The 21,306-nt window shown below is 45.2% G+C and overlaps 1 protein-coding gene across 1 annotated transcript in view; it reads left to right on the top strand.

The window, feature by feature from the left end:
• The window catches only part of LOC308167507 (zinc finger protein 385C-like), a gene marked incomplete at both ends in the record, with an annotated part of 38,569 nt that extends 25,103 nt beyond the window's left edge, over positions 1–13,466 (top strand). The window contains 6 exons of the mRNA XM_080541924.1: positions 3,002–3,144; positions 7,317–7,663; positions 8,247–8,446; positions 9,692–9,790; positions 9,973–10,059; positions 13,233–13,466. Coding sequence (XP_080398050.1) covers positions 3,002–3,144; positions 7,317–7,663; positions 8,247–8,446; positions 9,692–9,790; positions 9,973–10,059; positions 13,233–13,466 — 1,110 coding nt within the window. The remainder of the gene's footprint in view (positions 1–3,001; positions 3,145–7,316; positions 7,664–8,246; positions 8,447–9,691; positions 9,791–9,972; positions 10,060–13,232) is intronic.
• Positions 13,467–21,306: the final 7,840 nt, after the last annotated feature.

Below are 21,306 nucleotides of genomic sequence, written 5' to 3'. Positions count from 1 at the left end.
TGTCCGTATGCCTGCAGCCCAGTCGTCTGCGCCGACTGACCCAGTGGACTACGTGAGTGACAGGCGGTGAGGTTAGACCCCAGACCGCGTCAGTTAGGGTCTCCTACCGGTTGCCCAACCCGATATTGATCCGTATATCCTATTCATAGGCACTTGAATCAGATATATATGCGTTGTTGTTGTTGTTGTTGTTTTTGGATGTCCCTATCCAAACTGATGATGTACAAAAGTGCCACGGGGTCAGCGTCTCTAGGTCCAGTTCAGGAGACGTCTCAGACACGCTGAATGGTTATCGCTTGTTGGCATTCAACGTATCCAGGGTCCACGTAGCACTGGTCCAGGGCCTAGCATGGCATGCTAATCCTGAGCCTATACAAACGCCCTGTTACACTCAAGACAGAACATTGTTGGCCACTTGTCTGATGTTCTAATGTACAATCCAATGTAGCCTTTGCACTACTACTGTTTACAAATACTACATTTGCACATACCATATATTTACACATTGCACATACCTCTTTTTGATATAGCCTCTATTTATACATCTGTACATAGATATCTTACCTGTACATAGCTCATAACTGTATATACCTCTAAACTACCGTACTTGCCTTACTGTACCTATCACTATCACTGTCATGTTTTTATATCATGTTCTTATCTTATATCCCTATTTGCACTTCTGGTTTGATGCTAAACTGCATTTCATTGTCTGGTACTGTACGTGTACTCTGCAATGACAATAAAGTTGAATCTAATCTAATCTAATCAGCTGACAACCCCAAGCACTACTGTCTCCAGTTAAAGACGAGGCACGAGTCATGGGGTCAGTGCAGCTGAAGTCATGTGACTGACCACGTGACTCCTCCCAAGTCAAAAACTGGTGACGGTCAGCAAAGTAATCGGTTCTCCTCTTATTTTGTATTTTGGAGAAATTACACACATATTGCACATACGAAGAATAGGTTGTCAGCAGTCTTATCAACATCAGTACTTTGGTGAGTAACAAATGTATATATTGAATATAGCCACTAAAGAATTGATCATTGGAGAAGAGACCAACGACTGTTGGTATTGAGTGTAATAGGGCGTTTGTAGTGTCATAGGCACAGAATGAACTTTACTATGAACATACTAGGCCCTGGACCAGAGCTAGAGTCCATGCACACACACACACCCCTGAGGTCATGACCTTTATGTATGTTTGGTATGCTGGCCTGGAGGCTTGTTCAAGTGGTGAAGGGGAGACATGGACTTCAAATATATGCACCCCATTTCTGAGTTCATCCTACTTCTAGGATGTTGGAAAAAGCACTGGGCATGTGTAGTGGTGGGCATATATTAATCGCATTCCCATAAACCGAAATGACAGCCATGTCGTTTGCTGCTGTTGTCTGAATATGTGTGTCCTGTTGGATAAATAATGTGAGACGGTGGTTTGGAGGTAATGCTAGTTTTGGAGCATCTTTTTGTTGCAGGTTTCCCAGAATGGTATTTATTGCTGTGTATGTATGAATATCTATTCATATCTATTTGAATGGCATCTGACTTACCTTAACACATCTGTCCCTTCCTGTAGATGTGTTATTTCTTCGGTTTGTTTATGTGTACCACATTGCACAATATCAAATATTGGACTAGAAATGTGTCACAAACACTGCATATATTAGCTTTATTACCTCACGTCTCCTCCCAAAAACAACAAGACCCTGCTGTGGTTTCGCTGGGGGGGTTGTTGGTCTTTTAATAAGGACCGTGTTTCCTTGAAACATTGGGATTGTTGAGTGGTGAAGCTTAAAGCATCCATGTTCAGTAAGACTAGATGTTTGTTTGGGATTGGGATTCCAAAGAAGCTCTTCTTAACATCGTTTGGGAGGATAACACACTACGGCCAATGTGTAATCCCCATTTGGGAGGTGCGTAGAGTCAGAGTGAAATGGGTGGAGGACATTTTGTGTCAGAATGTTCATCATCAGAAGACAAAATGACTCGAGTCAAGCGACTTGCCGTAGGGTCCTCCGAATGTGCTTCAGTACGTCTCAGTTCACATCGGTGTGCCTGGAGGAATCAGTTGATGATGACGATACTCTCCCCCTACTAACTCAAGTGTATATAATCTCATCATTTTCCAGAATGCCATGGAAGCATGAGAAACCAAGGCCGTGTTTAAACCATGTCTAGAGATTATGAAATGATGCTATGGATTCATTTGACCATGTTTGCTTTTATGAGTTGGGTGCCAATGCCATTACAATTCCATAAAACTCGGCTGAATGAATTTTCACCTCCCAAGTCCTTATCTGGCTGCAATTCAAGTGGAATTGAATACTCTCCTCCTGGTTGATGAAACTTGATTTCAGTCTGCAGTATCACACTGCACCTCGTAGTCACCAGCCCGGGTCAGGAGAGAGATAAAAGGGTGTGCAGGCTTTTGCTCCAGCCAAGCACAAACACACCTAATATCAGGGTTCCCACGGGTCCTTGAAATCCTTGAAAGTTTGTGAATTTGAGAAAAAGAAATCAAGGTCTTAAAAGTTTTGGAAAATAGACATGGGTCATTGAAAGTGCTTGAATTCCCCTCTCTCTCTCTCTCTCTCTCTCTCTCTCTCTCTCTCTCTCTCTCTCTCTCTCTCTCTCTCTCTCTCTCTCTCTCTAAAAAAAAAATATATTTTAAAAAAATAACATACTTAGCTCGTCAACTAGTTCTGTCTCAAACTATGCCGTGTTGGGTCCTTGAATTTGAGGGAATTGAGTCTTTAAAAAGTCCTTGAAAGGTGCTTGAATTTGATGTTTCAGAAGGTGTGGGAAGCCTGTAATATAACTATAATCAACGAATCACCAAGACCTTGCTCACTTGTGTGTGTAAGTGCTAGGATGGAACAAAACCTGCACACCCTGTCCTAGCCCTCCTGGGCCTGGGTTGGAGAAGGCCATCGCTGTAGCTCTTGATAACACGATGCTCCTCATTTCCGTGTCTTTGTCTGTCTCCCTCCATCTACAGAACCAGGCTGAGGCGCACTACAAGGGTCACAAACACGCCCGCAAACTGAAGGCCATGGACGTCCAGAGGAACCGACATCGGAGCCAGGCCTCACACACGGAGAGGGAGAGGGAGAGGGAGAGGGGGAAGAAAGGAGTGTCAATGTCAGAGACCCTACCAGCACTGATGGACACCAATCTCACAGATGGAATAGGTATATATCTGTATAATATCTGTATATATCTATACATAAAACTGTATATATCTGTATATATCTATACATATAACTGTATATATCTGTGGGAATCTCTTCTTTCTATTCAAGTGCCCCTTTCTTTTCCTCCTTAAATGCTGTTTAAAAAAATATATTATAATAATAATAATAATAATAATAATAATAATAAATGTGTAACCTTTATTTATCTAATAAATCATTCATTTAATTCAGGGGGCACTAGCCTCTTCTTATCCACCTAATTTTTCTGGTTTTCTGCTCGAAATGACATGCCCACAGTGAATATAGAATATCTCCTCAATCACAAGGGCCTTCATAATGATCTTGTTATCAAATGAAAGCTAACACCTGTGGGGTGGCTGTAGAAGTGTCAGAATCAAAATCTATGTTACTGTGTCAGAGCAAATAGAGCTAGAACATTATAAAACATCTCAAATTCAGTCTCCGCCTAAAAAAACAACAGCTTTTACAGTGAATATCACCTTGGAAACCTGATAACCAAGCCCAAATCATCTAGGACTCAGTACTCCAGGGTCTTATTAGTACTTGTGCCAAAGTTGATGCTAGTAATGTGAGCAAATGCAACTTTGTACCTGTTTTAGTACAGGTATGTTTAGGCGGACACCTATATGTTTAGGCCATTTGGAGATATTTTGGCACCATCTTTGACCTTTGACCTTTCTCATGTATCAGTTTTTTTTTTTTTTTTTTTTTGGGTTGGCCGACCAATGGTATGGAAATTTGGCGTTGAAACCGGACATGACACATTCTCCAGTTGGAGAAAACTGGATGTGACTTAGGCCGTGTTTACCGTCTCGGGAAAAAAAATGTGGCATCGTATAGCATGCAAAATTGTGAAAGAAATGTGATATCGATGAAGAGAATTGATCGAGGTAAACTCTTTATATCACTTCGGATGCCCATCTGGGTCCGTGGATAAGAAGAGGCTAGTACATCTAGGTGAAACACACCTTGCAGACTATTCCATGCACCTGGTGCACAATATGACAAGGCAGTCTTACCTAACTCGGTAACAGACCTAGGGACCTTTAAGTAGAAACCATAGAGTAGGCCGCGTCTGGTAACTGCTCATGCTGAAGAACAGCAGCCTACAGAGGTGTACAGTTTACCCAGAAGGGCTTTGTATATGAACACAATGTAGCTGACAAACAAGTCCCAGCCCACCTATGACACAAGGTGCAATGATGGATGAGTGATTTGGTCTGTGTACCAAAGCGCAGGGAAGCATGTAAGGTCCAATCTCTGTGACACAGAAGAGGCTGCATGCAGAAAAGTAGTTTCGACAAGCTTCTTTCTAGCCTCCAACGGAAAGCAAAGCCTTACAAAAATAAAAACCCAATTTCAGTTTGTAAGCCTCCTCACAAGATTCTCCATACTGTATTAATGTTGTCTGACAGCGTGTCATCCGTCCATATACCTAGGTATTTGTGGGAGGACACATTTTCAATAGATGTGAAAATGCTCATCTTCTCTGACAGAGAGTGAGCTCTAGTGAAGGTCGTGGATTAAATTGTTTGTGCGAGACTAGTTTGAGTCCATACAGGGAGGTCTGTAGACTAGTTTGAGCCCATACAGGGAGGTCTGTAGACTAGTTTGAGTCCATACAGGGAGGTCTCTAGACTAGTTTGAGCCCATACAGGGAGGTCTGTAGACTAGTTTGAGCCCATACAGGGAGGTCTGTAGACTAGTTTGAGCCCATACAGGGAGGTCTGCAGACTAGTTTGAGCCATACAGGGAGGCTGTAGACTAGTTTGAGCCCATACAGGGAGGTCTGTAGACTAGTTTGAGCCCATACAGGGAGGTCTGCAGACTAGTTTGAGCCATACAGGGAGGTCTGTCGAGACTGAGAGGACGTCTGGAGCTCTTCAGCAGCCTTCCCCAGAGAAGGAGCGTGTGAATAGAGGACCGTGTCATCTGCATACAGATGCAACTTTGCTGATTTACGTTCCCAGGGCATTGATTAAAATGGAGAACAAAACAGGAGCTAAAAATTGAACCCTGGGGTACAGCTAGACTGGTGATTCTCAGCATAGACATAGTGTGTTCTGTCTACAAGGTAGCTTCTAAACCAATTCACAGCGCCTTCACTGAGACCAATGCTACTAAGTCTGGCTAGCAACAGTTATGTGGTCAACTGAATCAAACACCTTTTGATAAATCAATACATAATGCAGCACAATGTTGTTGTTTTTATGGTGCTGTGCCCTGACCAAAAGCCAGACTGAACCTCACTCAGGATGTTGTTTTTTGTGGGTATAGCTGTAACATTGATTGGCTAAATGGCCTGTCAGTCAACCACCAAAGATACACGCCTAGTCAGACCTGAAGGAGGCTGGGCAGAGGAAAATCTATAGCTGAATTAAAGTTGATTAAATAAACTTTGAAGCCCCGCGGTGGCGTAGCGGTCTAAGCACTAGCCACTAGTGCAAGCTGCCCACCGGGGACTGGGATCGAATCCCGGTCTCGCCAGATCCGGATATGGCTGGGGCACACACGGGGAGCGGCATATTGAGCGGCCGCTCCAGAGGGCGGTATAGGACTATTTCCGGACAAGGATCCGTCGCGCAACAGCGCCCCCGGGGTGCCGGAATAACGGTGCTGGGCTCGAGGAGCCAGTCAGCTAGTCTGCCTGGCGATCTCCTCTGGGGCTGCCGGCCACGGGGTCGTGCGGCGGATCCTACGCAATAGGCAGGGGATAATCGGATGCTAGGTTGGGTTCAATTGGATACCAAATTGGGTGAAAAAGGGATAAAATCTGAAAAACAAATTATAAATAAATAAATACACTTTGAAGGTGAACTCCGAAACGTGAGTTTGCCCTACATTATTGTTACTGATGTTGTATCGTTTCAATAATTTCAGTACGACTTGAAGTATTTAGACACAACGATTACATCCTTTTGTTTCGAATTCTGATTAATACTGTAATAAATTTAGAATGTATATGATATCTGCTGAACCACATGTCCTACCTCTCAGAGCAGGGTCCTCCAAGTCTCTTGTCCTGTGTCAAGCTGTTTCTGCCGTATCTGCCTTATCCTTATCTGTCTCTCTCCATCTCTAGTAGCTCCTTTGCAGCATTTTATGTCAATTTCCCTCCAATCCTCTTGGTCCAACGTCTATCAATTTCCATGAAACGACATAATGGTAGACCCTTTATATCTAGAGTTGCCATGGCAGTTGATTGATGCTGGTGAGACAGAGACAGGAGGTGAGAAGGAGGGAGAGAGACGCGGAGAAGGATGTGAAACTGAAATAGTAATGACATCTGAAAATGCCCAACTCTGGGGGTTCAAAGGTCACGGTTTGGTAGTACCGGCCTACTGTACATGTAACCAGAGATCAACTGGTTCAATCAACAACTTGGGACAATCAACTGTCGCTATAATATTAATAATTGTTGCAATATTTCTGAATATATACCATATTCTGACAATGACAGTTTCAGGTAATGACTGGTTCAGGTCGTTTTTCTAATACAGTGATTCCCAATCAGTGGGATAAGACCAGCGGCGGGAAATATCGACTGCAAAGTTCATTTATCATAAAGAAAGTCAATAAATAAAACTGAATTTGTGTTTGGTCTGACTTGATTCATAAATTGATGGTGGTATTTCCCCCTATATAACCCAAGCGCCTGTTTGTATAGGCAGTTTTTAGGCATTTAAACAGGCATTTAGGCATTAAATAGGCATTTATAGGCATTTAAACATGGCCCTGGGGAAATAGGCCCTCAAAACCCACCTCTTCAAGCTTGTAACCAGTTATCTCTCTCCCCCTCCCCTTCCAATGTGTCCCCAGCACTACCTTAATTAGGCCCCTATACTTTCATTTATTAATTTTTTATTTATTTTCTTTTTTTCTTTTTATTATTACTACTCGATCTTTAACAGTTTGTAAATCGTCTTTGAGTGTCTAGATAAGCGCTATATAAGTCTATTGTATTATTATTAGTAGTAGTAGTAGTATTATTATTAGTATTATTATAGTGTATGTATATACTGTATGTGTTGTATTTTAAGGTCTTCTATCTCCCTCTCTTCTCTGCTCAGGCCTGTTCTCATCTCCTCCTGCTGTCAGGCTGCGGCTGGAGGACAGCCAGGGGCCCTCCCCCTCCCCCTCGCCCACGCCCGTCTCCGAGACCTCCTCCCTGGACGCGTCCGTCCTCCTCTCCCCCCAGGTGTCCCCTGCCTCCCAGCTCTCTGACCTCCTGTCTGACAGTGGTGCCGTGGAGGGTCCCAGCCCCGGCCCCGGCCCTGGCCCTGGCCCTGACCCCGACCCCCTGGAACCCCTCATGGGCCAGGGAGAGCCGCCGGGACCAGAGGAGGAGGTGCCTACGGAGGCCAAGAGCCCCGCCACGGACCTCCACTGTCCCATGTGCAAAATCACAGTCAACTCCTCCTCCCAGCTGGTAGCCCACTACAGCGGTAGGCCTTCATACTGCACTGCGCTGTCCATACGGCTCCTTTGGCTTGGCACTACAGCTAAATACTGTTCACATGTTTTAAAAAATAATAATGATGACCTGACTGAGAGAAAGCTAAATTGAATTATTATCTGACTGACATGTAAACCATTTGCACCCTTTTGGCTAGATGATTATTTACTGTAAAAAAAAAAAAAGATAATGTTCTCTCATAACCAGTACTCAAGTTGTAAAACAAAATCAGGGGGGGATGGTGGATTTGATCATATGGGGACAACTTTAGCATCCCCACAGCGTCAGTGACTTAATAAAATAAAAATAAACATTGCATGTGTGCGTGCCCCCCCCCCCCCCCCCCCCCTCGGCCACAGTATTTTACTCAATATGCGCAAAACTAAATGCTGAAATAGCAGTAATACCACGTTCACTGATAAAATGACATAAGGGATGGAAAGGGGGCATGGCAGTTTTAGAAGGGGGATGATTTTGACCGTTTTTATTTCAGGGGGGGATGCCATCCCCCTGCTCATAACCGACCATGTTGGAATAAAACATGTAACCCGTTTCTCTATGGGTTCACCCAGGCTCCAAACACAAGCTGATGTTAGAAGGCCAGGCGGGGGGGTCGACACGGCGCAGGGGGGGCAAGGTCCTGTCATCACCCAGAGTCACCTGCAGGACCAAGCAGCCAATCAGCAGCAAGAGCGGGGTGGCCGCAGCCAACCAGCTGTTCCACTGCAAGGTGTGTGAGGTGTCGGTGAACTCTGAGACGCAGCTCAAACAGGTGAGTGTAAGAGGGAGCCCACATGGTAAAGATTTATTGAAAGTCTATAGGGAATGTATATGTTGTACCGGTATATGGAACTTACAAGTAAATGCTAAACACTTACAAAATGAATGATTCTAGTCATGCGTGCATGACATGCATTGAGCAATTTGTAGACATACAGAAAATGAATCACCTATTGGATAAAAACATATGCAATACATGTAAGGTCTCCCACATAGAAAAAAGTTTGTGAAAATGCAATAAGATATTATATTATGTTATCATTAAATAATGATATAGTAAATCAGATATGAATTCCGACCTAGTTTATGTTCCGATTGTTCATTCACTTCATTAATTGAATAACCCTAAATTCTCCCTGGGTTTTTCCCCAGAACTCTAAATATCTAAATATCTGCTCCAAATTAAACATTTCCTTTTATCATGGTTAATAAACAATAAACAAATGTTTTGTAGCTACAAACTCAACAAACTATAATATGTGATTATAAGTTCTTTGGTACGGCAAGGGCCGAGCTAATTTGAATACTTCCTGGTGTTCTTTTTTCTAAATGTGTGTAGTTGTCATGACTGTTGTTGCTGTGACAACGAATCTTGTCTCACTGATATTAATCAGTTAATGAAACTGTGTCTCAGCATTTACATAAAAATGTTTCACCATTAGCAGACGCTTTTATCCAAAGCAATTTACAATTAGAGATTACAGGGACAGTCTCCCTGGAGTCATTTAGGGCCTTAGTGTTCCCAGGTGGGATTTGAACTCCTGACCAGTCCAACTCTAATTTAATTTTTAATAATTTTGCCATTTAGCAGACGCTTTTATCCAAAGCGACTTACAATTACGAATTACGAATTACAGGGACATTCCCCCTGGAGTAACTGAGGGCTAAGTGCCTTACCCAAGGGCACACTAGTAGTGGTGTGGTTTCAGGCGGGATTTGAACTCACAACCTTCCGATCACAAGTCCAACTCTCTATCCACTAGGCCACCATTACCCTGTGCCTCTGTTGCCTGCACTTCTCTCTCTATCCACTAGGCCACCACTACCCTGTGCCTCTGTTGCCTGCACTTCTGCTGTGGTGACAAACCAGAAAATGAACGAATGCCCTCGATGAACAGCCCCATTCCCCAGCGTTTGAAATGCATAACATGTTGGTTTGTGCTTGAGTTAGCTGTTGCTTGTTTGCCAGTTACAGATATAATGTAAGTGTTAACCCAGGTTGTTTTTATCCTCCCAGCACATGAGCAGCAAAAGGCACAAAGACCGTTTGGCAGGAAGGCCCCCAAAGCCGAAGTTCAGCCCATACACCAAGATCCAGCCTAACCCGGTCCTAGCGGTGAGCATTTACCACACAAACAACAAACACACACACACACACACACACACACATACAGTACTTTAACCCCCCCCCCCCCTCCTACCCTGTCATACCCCCTCCGAGTCAAAAAAGCATGCCCCCAAACCCAACCTCTTACTTTCACCCCCCCCCACCCCCCGTTTTTTCTCTCCTGTCTGCAGAGCGTGAGGTGGAGTGGCTTCCCGTTCGGGGGGGTAACCTCGGCCATGGGGAAGCTGGCCAGCCACTTCAGCACCTTCAGCCCTCAGGTGAGGGCCTGGTCCTGAAACAGGGTCTCCCAGGGGTCACAGTCCTAGCAGGGGTCACAGTCCTAGCAGGGGTCACAGTCCTAGGAGAGGACAGACAGGACTAGGAGGGGTCAGACAGGACTAGGAGGGGTCAGACAGGACTAGGAGGGGACAGACAGGACTAGGAGGGGACAGACAGGACTAGGAGGGGTCAGACAGGACTAGGAGGAGTCAGACAGGACTAGGAGGGGACAGACAGGACTAGGAGGGGACAGACAGGACTAGGAGGGGTCAGACAGGACTAGGAGGGGACAGACAGGACTAGGAGGGGACAGACAGGACTAGGAGGGGTCAGACAGGACTAGGAGGGGTCAGACAGGACTAGGAGGGGACAGACAGGACTAGGAGGGGTCAGACAGGACTAGGAGGGGTCAGACAGGAGTAGGAGGGGTCAGACAGGAGTAGGAGGGGTCAGACAGGACTAGGAGGGGACAGACAGGACTAGGAGGGGACAGACAGGACTAGGAGGGGACAGACAGGACTAGGAGGGGACAGACAGGACTAGGAGGGGACAGACAGGACTAGGAGGGGACAGACAGGACTAGGAGGGGACAGACAGGACTAGGAGGGGTCAGACAGGACTAGGAGGGGTCAGACAGGACTAGGAGGGGACAGACATGGTCCTGAGACAGGGTCTCCCAGTGGTCACAGTCCTAGCAGGGGTCAGACAGGACTAGGAGGGGCCAGACAGGACTAGGACCAGGGACACATCCTGTCTTGTGTCTTGGTCCTGGGGACTGACAGGGTTGTCAGGTTTTTGTTCGAGCCCAGCGCAAATATTGCTGATTCAACTAGTCATCACGTCCTTGATCAGCAGGATCAGGTGGGTTAGGTGGTCCCAGGGACCAGGACTGAAGACTATTGGCAAGAGTTCATCCTAAAATCTATCTACAGTGCCCTCTAATTACTGGAACATGTGAAGCATATTCTCTTATTTTGGCCCTATACTCTTCTAACATTTGGATTTAAAATCAAACAATAACTATTAAGTATAGATTTTCAGCTTTTATGAGGGTATTCGTGTGCATTTTGATTTCACTATCTAGAAATTACAATCATTTGTATTATTTGTTTGCTGGCAAAGAAAGCTATGATCAAGTTAGCTAGATAATTCTAACTCGAAAACAATAGCTGCAAACATAAATACAAGGCGGGACTATGCTTTCAGACAAAAGTCTACTTAGCTTGCTAACTAGCTATAACATTACAGCCAGCTGAATAAAGTAGCAGCAAAGAGGAAAGAGACAGACAGTCAATCAAAGTTGAGAGGAACATGCACAGACAGTCCTGTCAGTCTGCTGGATTTAGAAATTGTGTTTAGCTACTTGTTGTCTGTTTTTGGACCATTTTGATTGAAAACGATTGTAGTAATTAACTTCTGGCCAGAAATGACTTGAAAATGGATATCAAGGATATGGAAATCTAAATTGCTGTACCTTTAATGACAACGCAAAGGCAAACAGATTACCTCAGCCAAAGGTCTCTGTCTACCATCTGTGGGGTTAATGCATGTAGGCTGTAGCACTATCATGCGTGTCATGGCTGATTACTGAGAAGGGCTATGTCTGGGAGTCTTAAACCGTCATAAAAATAAACCATCAAAAATGGTGAGGCCAAATACACTGGCAGGCGCAAACAGATTTTCTCTCATACACTCCTATAAAAACATAGCCTGACACAGACACATAGGCCCCACACATAGTACAGTACATATGACATTCATGTGTGTGTGTGTGTGTGTGTGTGTGTGTGTGTGTGTGTGTGTGTGTGAATGTCATGTGTACATTCACCACACTGGTGAATCTACACATGACATTCACTCACACACACACACACACACACACACACACACACACACACACATGTTTGCCCAGCTGTTGGATAGAGGCAGTGTCTCAGTCCGGGCCCTAGTGACATTCTTGTCTGGTGTATTTAAGGCCGGCTTGTGAGGTTGCCAACGATCCGCGGCAGCTTTACACAGATTGACGGTGATTGACGTTTTATACCTCCTCCGTCAAACATTGCGGTTAACCGCATAAGCACTGCAGTGAGCCTGTGTGAAAATATATTACTGTAAATAATTGAAATAGTTTCACGGCCCCACACACACTGAGATGTTAGCATTGGAGTGGATTTACGGCCACTCTACAAACTCAATAGAAAAGGCTTCATGGAGCTTATAGAGGCTTACTGCACGGTATTTAAATCCTGGTTCAGCCTCGCTGGTTTTCATTCTTCTTCCCCCTCTAATAAGGGGTTGATTCAGACGCGGGACGCCAGGTGTCCGCTGTGGATTTTGATGGCCAATCAGTGACATTAATCAATCGACACACTGGACACAGTTCTCTAGACCTCAAGGCCCTAGGCTTGAATACCCCTCTGCTTTGTTCAAATGGACCTATCGCTAAGCCACGCCCCCTTTGAAAACTCAGACAAACAAACAACGCTTCACTGACAGTGACTGAATGACCGACCGTGACTGAATGACATTCAATGACTTACAATGGCGGGAATTGGCGAATTTCTGATTTCTGATTTACCACAGCAAGTAATAGACATGGTTTTTATTTATTTCTTTTTTTATAAATTTATTTTTGATTTTATCCCTTTTTCACCCAATTTACTATCCAATTATACCCAACCTAGTGTCCAATTATCCCCTGTCGCCTATTGCGTAGGATCGGCCGCACGCGCACCCCGTGGCCGGCAGCCCAGATGAGAGAGCCGATAGACTAGCTACCGGCCCCTCGAGCCCAACACTGTTATTCCGGCACCAGACGGGGGCGGTGTTGCGCGACGGATCCTTATCCGGAAATAGCCTATACCACCCTCGGGAGCGGCCGTCCAATATGCTGCTCCCCGTGGGCCCCGGCCATATCCGGGTCTGGCGAGACCGGGTTTCGATCCCAGTCCCCAGTGGGCAGCTTGCACCAGAGACTGATGCTTAGACCGCTGCGCCACCGCGGGGCTAAGACATGTTTTTTAGCGAGTTGTTTGTCAGAGTTTTCAACCTGTCGTGACTTTTGCTGTGATATGATTGGACAATTTCGATTTTGGGGCGTGGCTTAGCGATAGGTCCATTGAGACTCCTAATGCAACCAGGGATCCTATCTTCTCTTCTTCTCTACTTCCAGACCAAACTGGCCCTGCAGAAGCAGCTGTCCAAGACCTTCCCTGCGGGTTTCCTGGCCGGCCACCTGAACCCGGCCGCCCTGTGCACCATGGCAACCAACCCCCTCTCCCTCCGCCACCCGCCGGGCCCTCACGCCGCCATCATCCAAACACCTCTCCTTAGTCCTGCGCTCTTCAGGCCCGCCCCGGGGCCCCTGAGGGCCACACACGCACCCTTCATCTTCTCACCGTACTAGCCTAGCCTGGACTAGCCTAGCCTCACCTGGACTGAGCTAGCCCTAGCCTAGCCAGGAGGACGATCTTTTTTAGTCTGGTCTTAGCCTGGATGTGCTTGGGGCCTTGACAAGTCTTAGCCTGACCTGGACTAGCTTATTTGGAGCTGATGCTGAATTAGCCTAGCCCAGGCCAAGCATGTGTGCTAAACGAGGGAGCTAGCTGAGTGAATAGCGACACACTACAACACTACTATGCAGCTAGTGAGAGCAGCTCAGGTCACACGTATGTTGAAACACACTGGAGGTGTGTAGTGTACAGTAGACTGTTGACTGTTTGACTGTTAACTGAAAACACGCTCCAAGGGGTCTGGAACCTTTGGGGAAAACAATAACAACAACAACAACAGGTGTATTTGTTTGTTATTTATTAGACTATGAGAGAAAAGTAGGCTAATTTATGTTCCATATTATGTAGTATATGTTGCCAATACCTCCCTGCTTTAAGGATTTGTTTAATGTTTGTGGACCCTTGTGGTCCAGTATTAGTCAATCACATTCTAATGTCTCAATGAGTCGATTTGATTCGTGATGTGTGCTTTCTATGAAGTTGTATTCAAAGAACACTTGCAAAAAAAATGAAACCGGTCAAAAATGAAATGTTGAGAAGACGTAACAGACGTTACAAGGTACCAGTCCTTCTGGCAGGGAGTCGCAAGTAGGCCTGTCATGTCCGCTCTCAGCTTTGTAAGGTTTTTTGGCGCCCTCCACAGGTTGAGAAACATGAGGCTTCAGAGCTGAATGGTAGACCACCATAGACCACCATCACGTACCACAGATTCATATAGATATATGGCCCATGGGTGGCTTGTGCTGTCACTCTCTCTCTTTTCTCCCTCCCTCTTTGTGAAAAGCTCAGTTTGTGGACAATTTGGGGATATTAGAAGGAATAATTAGCTAAGGCTCACCCTCTCAATGATGCAGAGGGTGTGAACTTCACAGAGAGAGAGAGAGAGAGAGAGAGAGAGAGAGAGAGAGAGAGAGAGAGAGAGAGAGAGAGGCCACAAAGCCGTAACCCTCAAAAAACACTTTTATCTGTTAGTCTCAAGGACATGACATAGCAACAGCAACATAGTAGGAGGTGACTGAGGCTGTGATCTGATATGTGCAATATGGAGCCGTTAAAATAAATCAATGTCTGTTTGTCCCTGGAGGAATCTGGCAAGTGTTTTCATAGAACATTACTGAAGAGGTCATCTCAAAGAGATCCTGAAGTATTAGATCCTATAGTATTAAAGAAGTATTAGATCCTATAGTATTAAAGGCAAAGTCCAGCAGTAGTTTCACTTCCTCATTTGATGCTTGAAAATGCTTTTCCAGAACGGCAAAGTAAGGTTTGCTCCAACCAGGGAAACCTCCACCTGTTAGTATGGGCAGGTCATGTGATGAATCAAACATATGTGACACGTTCTAGTCTTTTGGTCCGCATGTCGGCAACCAATCAAACTGTTCTGACTCCTCTTTTGAAACACGGAACTACGTTTCAACGGTGTTGAGAATCATAACACAAACTCGCTAGTCAAGCTTAAATACTGCCACGCAATGGATTCGGTGAGTAATCCCCACTGCTACCTAGTTAACTAGAACACTACTTTACGTTGTTAGCTTAGCATGGGCTCACAAAACAAGCTGTGTTAAGGCCAGTGCACACAGCGTGCGATTTCTGTTGCGCGACAACATTCCATTTTGAAGTTTGAATGGAAGTCTATGAGAACATCGCATCCCAACACACACGGCCCCGATTTTAATCGCACAGAGAAAATTCGATTCCATTCATTTTGAATGGGACAAAGCACACGGCGTGCGAGTTTTGTCGCACTGTCAAATTTGGCAAATGTTGTAAAAGTTTGTGGTGCGACAGATTATTGCATCACAATGGGACAATTGGGAAAACTTCAACTGGTCTATCTAAATTAATTGAGTCACTCATAACGGGGAGAGAGACTGGAGCATACATTTTTGACTGTCTCCTTTTTTGAAAGAAGTTAAAGGCTGAAGGTCTGACCCAAACAGGGGAGGCTGGTTCATTAGGTGCAATTGGGCAATGCCCCACCAAAGGGAGAAGAGAGAGATTTTTTTTCTATGACTTCTAGACAGTGTTGCTTCTGAATATCATAGTCCAATCAGCTAGTGTTCTGTGGAGTATATCATAGTCCAATCAGCTAGTGTTCTGTGGAGTATGTTCCAATCAGCTTCAAGTCCCGCCCCTTTCGGGGCAACTTTCAGTCTACTCGAAGTTGCACTAGGCTGTTCTCGTAGACTTGCATGTAAAATCTATTTTGGTAACTTCAGGCCATTCGGTCAATTGTCTATGGGGTTTTGGGACATGCACCGAAAGGGGCGGGACTTGAAGCTGATTGGAACATACTCCACAGAACACTAGCTGATTGGACTATGATATACGCCACAGAACACTAGCTGATTGGACTATGATATTCAGAAGCAACACTGTCGAGAAGTCATAGAAAAAAAATCTCTCTCTTCTCCCTTTGGTGGGGAGCCAGCCTCCCCTGCTTGAGGATATTACAACTGGACCTATTACCGAAGTCAAACTTCGTTTGTGGTCGCAATCTCCGCGCAATCTCCGCGCAATCTCCGCGGCTGTTAGGCTGCTACTGTTGGTGTTTTGCGAAGCCAGAATACACAAACTCGACCTGAAGGTAAGAGAGTCAGCTAAGATAAAAGCTACTTCAAACATTTAGTAATATCGTCAGCATGGTACGTTTTCTATTGTCGTCTTTTAGCTTGTTTGTTTATGTATTCAGCACACGCACACACACACACACACACACACACACACACACGCACACACGCACACACACACACACACACACACACACACACACACACACACACACACACACACTCACACTCACACACTCACTAGAGGGGATGAAGAGGTCTGTACAGGGGGGTAGGGGGGATGAAGAGGTCTGTACAGGGGGGTAGAGGGGATAAAGAGGTCTGTACAGGGGGGTAGAGGGGATGAAGAGGTCTGTACAGGGGGGTAGAGGGGATGGAGAGGTCTGTACAGGGGGGGTAGAGGGGATGGAGAGGTCTGTACAGGGGGGTAGGGGGGATGAGGAGGTATGTAGAGGTGGGTAGGGGGGATGAAGAGGTCTGTAGAGGTGGGTAGGGGGGATGAAGAGGTCTGTAGAGGTGGGTAGGCGGGATGAAGAGGTCTGTACAGGGGGGTAGAGGGGATGAAGAGGTCTGTACAGGGGGGTAGAGGGGATGAAGAGGTCTGTACAGGGGGGTAGAGGGGATGGAGAGGTCTGTACAGGGGGGTAGGGGGGATGAGGAGGTATGTACAGGGGGGTAGAGGGGATGAAGAGGTCTGTACAGGGGGGTAGAGGGGATGAAGAGGTCTGTACAGGGGGGGTAGAGGGGATGGAGAGGTCTGTACAGGGGGGTAGGGGGGATGAGGAGGTATGTACAGGGGGGTAGAGGGGATGAAGAGGTCTGTACAGGGGGGTAGGGGGGATGAGGAGGTATGTACAGGGGGGTAGAGGGGATGAAGAGGTCTGTACAGGGGGGTAGGGGGGATGAGGAGGTATGTACAGGGGGGTAGAGGGGATGGAGAGGTCTGTACAGGGGGTAGAGGGGATGGAGAGGTCTGTAGAGGTGGGTAGAGGAGATGTAGAGGTGGGTAGAGGTGATGAAGAGGTCTGTAGAGGTGGGTAGAGGGGATGAAGAGGTCTGTACAGGGGGGTAGAGGGGATGAAGAGGTCTGTAGAGGTGGGTAGAGGGGATGAAGAGGTCTGTACAGGGGGGTAGAGGGGATGGCGAGGTCTGTACAGGGGGGTAGAGCTATTCTCATGCTAAAATCGACTGTAAATCCAGATTTTAAAGTTGATATTCTTCCCCGTGGAGCATGCCCCCATAACCTGTGCCCCACCCAAAATGTTTAGCACCAGCCGCCACTGGACCCAAAAGGTCTGATATAGTACATACACCTACGGTACATGAAGGGTTTATGATGTACAACATTATCATTTCATTTTCATATCATATAATTCAAATACATACTGGACACAACGGATAATGGATGCCATTTGGTAAACCTCATCTTCTTTTCAGTGTGCCAGGCAATGGAATGTTGAGGTGCAACAGAAATTGCATCGCACGCCGTGTGCATTGGGATGCGATTTTTTATGATTTTCTCATAGACTTCAATGGTGTGAGTTGAAAATGGAATTTTGCGGCGCAACAAAAATCGCATCGCACGCCGTGTGCGTTGCAATGGAATGTTGTCGCGCAACAGAAATCGCACGCTGTGTGCATTGGCCTTTAGTTGACTAACGATGTGTCCTTGATTTTCAACAACGCGGAAATGTATTTACATTTTTTGAAAGAAAAGTCTGATCATTACATCGGATCCAGACCAAAATGATCAGACTGTGTCACATATGTCACAACTCAAGACCTTCCACCTTAGGAGACAATCTGAGCTTTGGAAATGGACACAACAATTATACATATTTCCAGTAAAATGATTATTTTCGGACTAAAATCCTGATAGAATATCATGGGTATACACAACGCTTTGTTTCAGCTGCTATTACTACCCTTAGTTACTTAGTATTCTCCCCTCTTTACGTTCCGACTGGCTGTGCTGAAACGTCGCCTATAAGCAATATGATGTATTTTAAGGTTGTATTTAAGGCGTACCTGGTGAATTACATGGGTAACTTAATTGTCCATCCACTGCAATAATGTAAATTATTCTTGGTAAAGAAAATGTCTATACTGTATCGTTGTATATGACCTTATAAAGAATAGTGATTTTTCATAGAGCTGTGTGATTCCTGTGTTCCACTGTCAAACACACACACACACACACACACACACACACACACACACACACACACTCACACAGTGTAAAATAATTCTAGAGTACACTAGTTCCATCTTCTGGTCAAATAACGTACTATCCAATAAATACTCTGCTGTTATAAAATAACATATGTCCAGGGTCTGTAGAGCAACAACGATTTATAAATTATGAATTGATTAAAGACAATACAATCTGATATTAAACAATGCATGGATCAAGTGACAACTGATTTGATTAATACAGCACCAAATTAGATCAAACTTTGTCAAGGCTGTACCAGTGCCAGGACCTGTACCAGGATCTGTGTATGGAGCTATTTTAGTGCCAGCAGAAATTGAATTGTATTTGACAGATTGAATTGAATCTGAGCACAAACTGAATCGTATTTTGAGAACTGAATTGTATTTTGAGAAAAACTGAATTGTATTTAGAGAAACTGAATTTGAAAACTGAATTAAAATAATGAAAACTGAATTGAATACAATTCAATCTGTCAAATACAATTCCGTTTGTGCTCATATTCAATTCAATCTGTCAAATACAATTCAATTTCTGATGGCACTAAAATAGCTCCATATCTGTGCCCCATGCTGGATGCAGAACGATGCAGAAATAACTTTTATGGACAGTGTGTAAATGGACACAACAATTATACATATTTCCAGGGAATATATGCAGGGAATTTTCCTGGATACTCTGTGTACAGGTTTTTCTCCCTTGCTTGCTTGCTGTGCGCCGGTGGTCCTTGGGCCTCTTGTTAGCCCCTGGTTCTTTTGTTGAACAGCTCCAAGAAATACTGAGGAGATTTGCTCTATTGCACAAGTGGAAGTTTATTGAAGACGGCTGTCAGAACTGCAGAGTCACTACCCATCTTCCGTCGTAGACTGAAGACCCATCTCTTCAGGTTACACCTTAACTGCTCCTCCTGAGACATCTTCTGCCCCTCAGCACTGCGTCTCCTAAAGACACCCGCTTTCCCCTCTACTGTGTCCCTAAAAACTTCTATTGCCCCCCTTGTACTGTTTCTCTGTTTCTCCAGTGTCAAAAAAAATTAAGGTTTTTCCTTCTATCAATGCCTGAGCTGGATTACTCTTCCTGCTACGACTGGTGGATTGATGATTCACTTGCTTAGTATTCAAATGTATTGATCGTAAGTCGCTTTGGAATAAGGCGTCTGCTAAATGGCAAAAATGTAAATGTAAATGTAAAGATCACTAGTAGAGTACATAGAGTACTAAGATCACTAGTAGAGTACTAACTATAAAATGAGTGTTTGTGTCTGTGTTTGACGTGTGAGAACTGAAAAAGGAGAGATGATCCTGCACCTGGCTTCAAGGCCATCGGACACTTCTTCCCAGACAGTAACTCCCTAATTCCCATGCTATTACAATGGTCTTGTGAGCTCGTAGGGTACACATACTGATAAGTGCATATTAAAATAGAAAAACTGATACGTTTCTTAACATCAAAACAAGCAGCTGGTCCTAGTCAAATAGGACCTTGCTTGGTCTGTTCCGCCGCTGGGGCACCTGCTTGGCTAGCCTGGTGCGGGGCTTTTATGGTCTGTGCTTGGTTGGCTGGGCCGGGTGTGCTGGTGGTGGGGCGGGTCGGGTGTGTGGGGCGGCTGGGGCCCCACGGGGGGGGGGAGGGGGGTTTGGGGGCCGCTGCTGTGTGCTGGTAGGCAAACTGGTAGTAGTCGCTCTATGAGTAGAGGTTCTGCAAGGGAATTTTCCTGGCTGCACAGTGTACATGTTTTTTACCTTTGCCTGCTTGCGGCTCTGTCATTATGAGAAGCGCATTGAGTCACGTCTTGTGAGAACCGTGGAATCAAACACCCAGAGACTCTAAAGCCAATAGGAAATAGGATAACATTGTGTTTTGGTATGAGCAAAACTAATTGAGGGAGCAATCTGTCTGTCTGTCTGTCTGTCTGCCTGTCTGTCTGCCTGCATGTCTGTCTGTCTGTCTGTCTGTCTTTCTGTCTGTCTGTCTGCCTGCATGTCTGTTTATCTGTCTGTCTGTCTGTCTGCATGTCTGTCTGTTTGTCTGTCTGTCTGTCTGTCTGTCTTTCTGCATGTCTGTCTGTCTGTCTGCATGTCTGTCTGTCATTCAGTCAGTCAGTCAGTCAGTCAGTCTGTCTGTCTGCATGTCTGTCTGTCTGTCTGCATGTCTGTCTGTCTGCATGTCTGTCTGTCTGTCTGTCTGTCTGTCAATCTATCTCATAATAAGTTGCATGTTGGCCTCAGCACCAGCAGCAGCGTACTCAGAGAGCACAGCCCACAGTCCATCAGAAGCACTTTGTTTATTTTCCATTGATGTCCTCCACAGACAATAGATGTCTGTGTCATTTAAATAAATCCGTGCTAACAGGTGGTTGTGGTTGATGACGAGTAGGTCATCAGGTTAGAAGTGTTTTCTGGTATCAAACCACTTCAGAAGGTGGAGCGGTAGAGAGACAGCCATCATAAGCCTTCCTCTGGCTGAAAGGTACGTTCTTGTTCTACTGTTCTATGTTTACTCTACTAATGAACACAATAGCCAGTAGATATCAGGGAACGATGTTTAGAACGTGTTTAAAAATATGGTATTGTTTACTTTAATGCCTGTTGAATAGAGAAAAAATGCTTCAATATGTGCTTTCTCTTGTTTTTGTCTGATTTCTTTTTTTTTTAGCAACATCTTGGGAATATCCACATCTCACTACTTCTCAGATATGTTTATGATACAATCCCGTTTGGAGAATTCTACTTTAAACTCCAATATCTCAAGTCACTCAGAGTACTTTACGGAATGTGATGATATGATGGAGGGTATTTGGGTATGGACTGGTTTCAGTGCGATCTTCTTCCTGTTTGGGTTCCCTGCGTGCGTTGCCGTCCTTTGGGAGCTGTTTCAGAAACACAGGAAAGGCACTTTCACTACCCCCAATGACGTCTTTGTTCTAAACCTGGCATTCATGGACACTGT

The sequence above is a fragment of the Nansenia antarctica genome (genome assembly GCF_963989245.1).
Source record: "Nansenia antarctica genome assembly, chromosome: 11".
Classification (NCBI taxonomy): Eukaryota; Metazoa; Chordata; class Actinopteri; order Argentiniformes; family Microstomatidae; genus Nansenia; species Nansenia antarctica.
The sequence above is the reverse complement of the archived record's forward strand: the minus strand, read 5'-3'. Positions and strand labels throughout refer to the sequence as shown.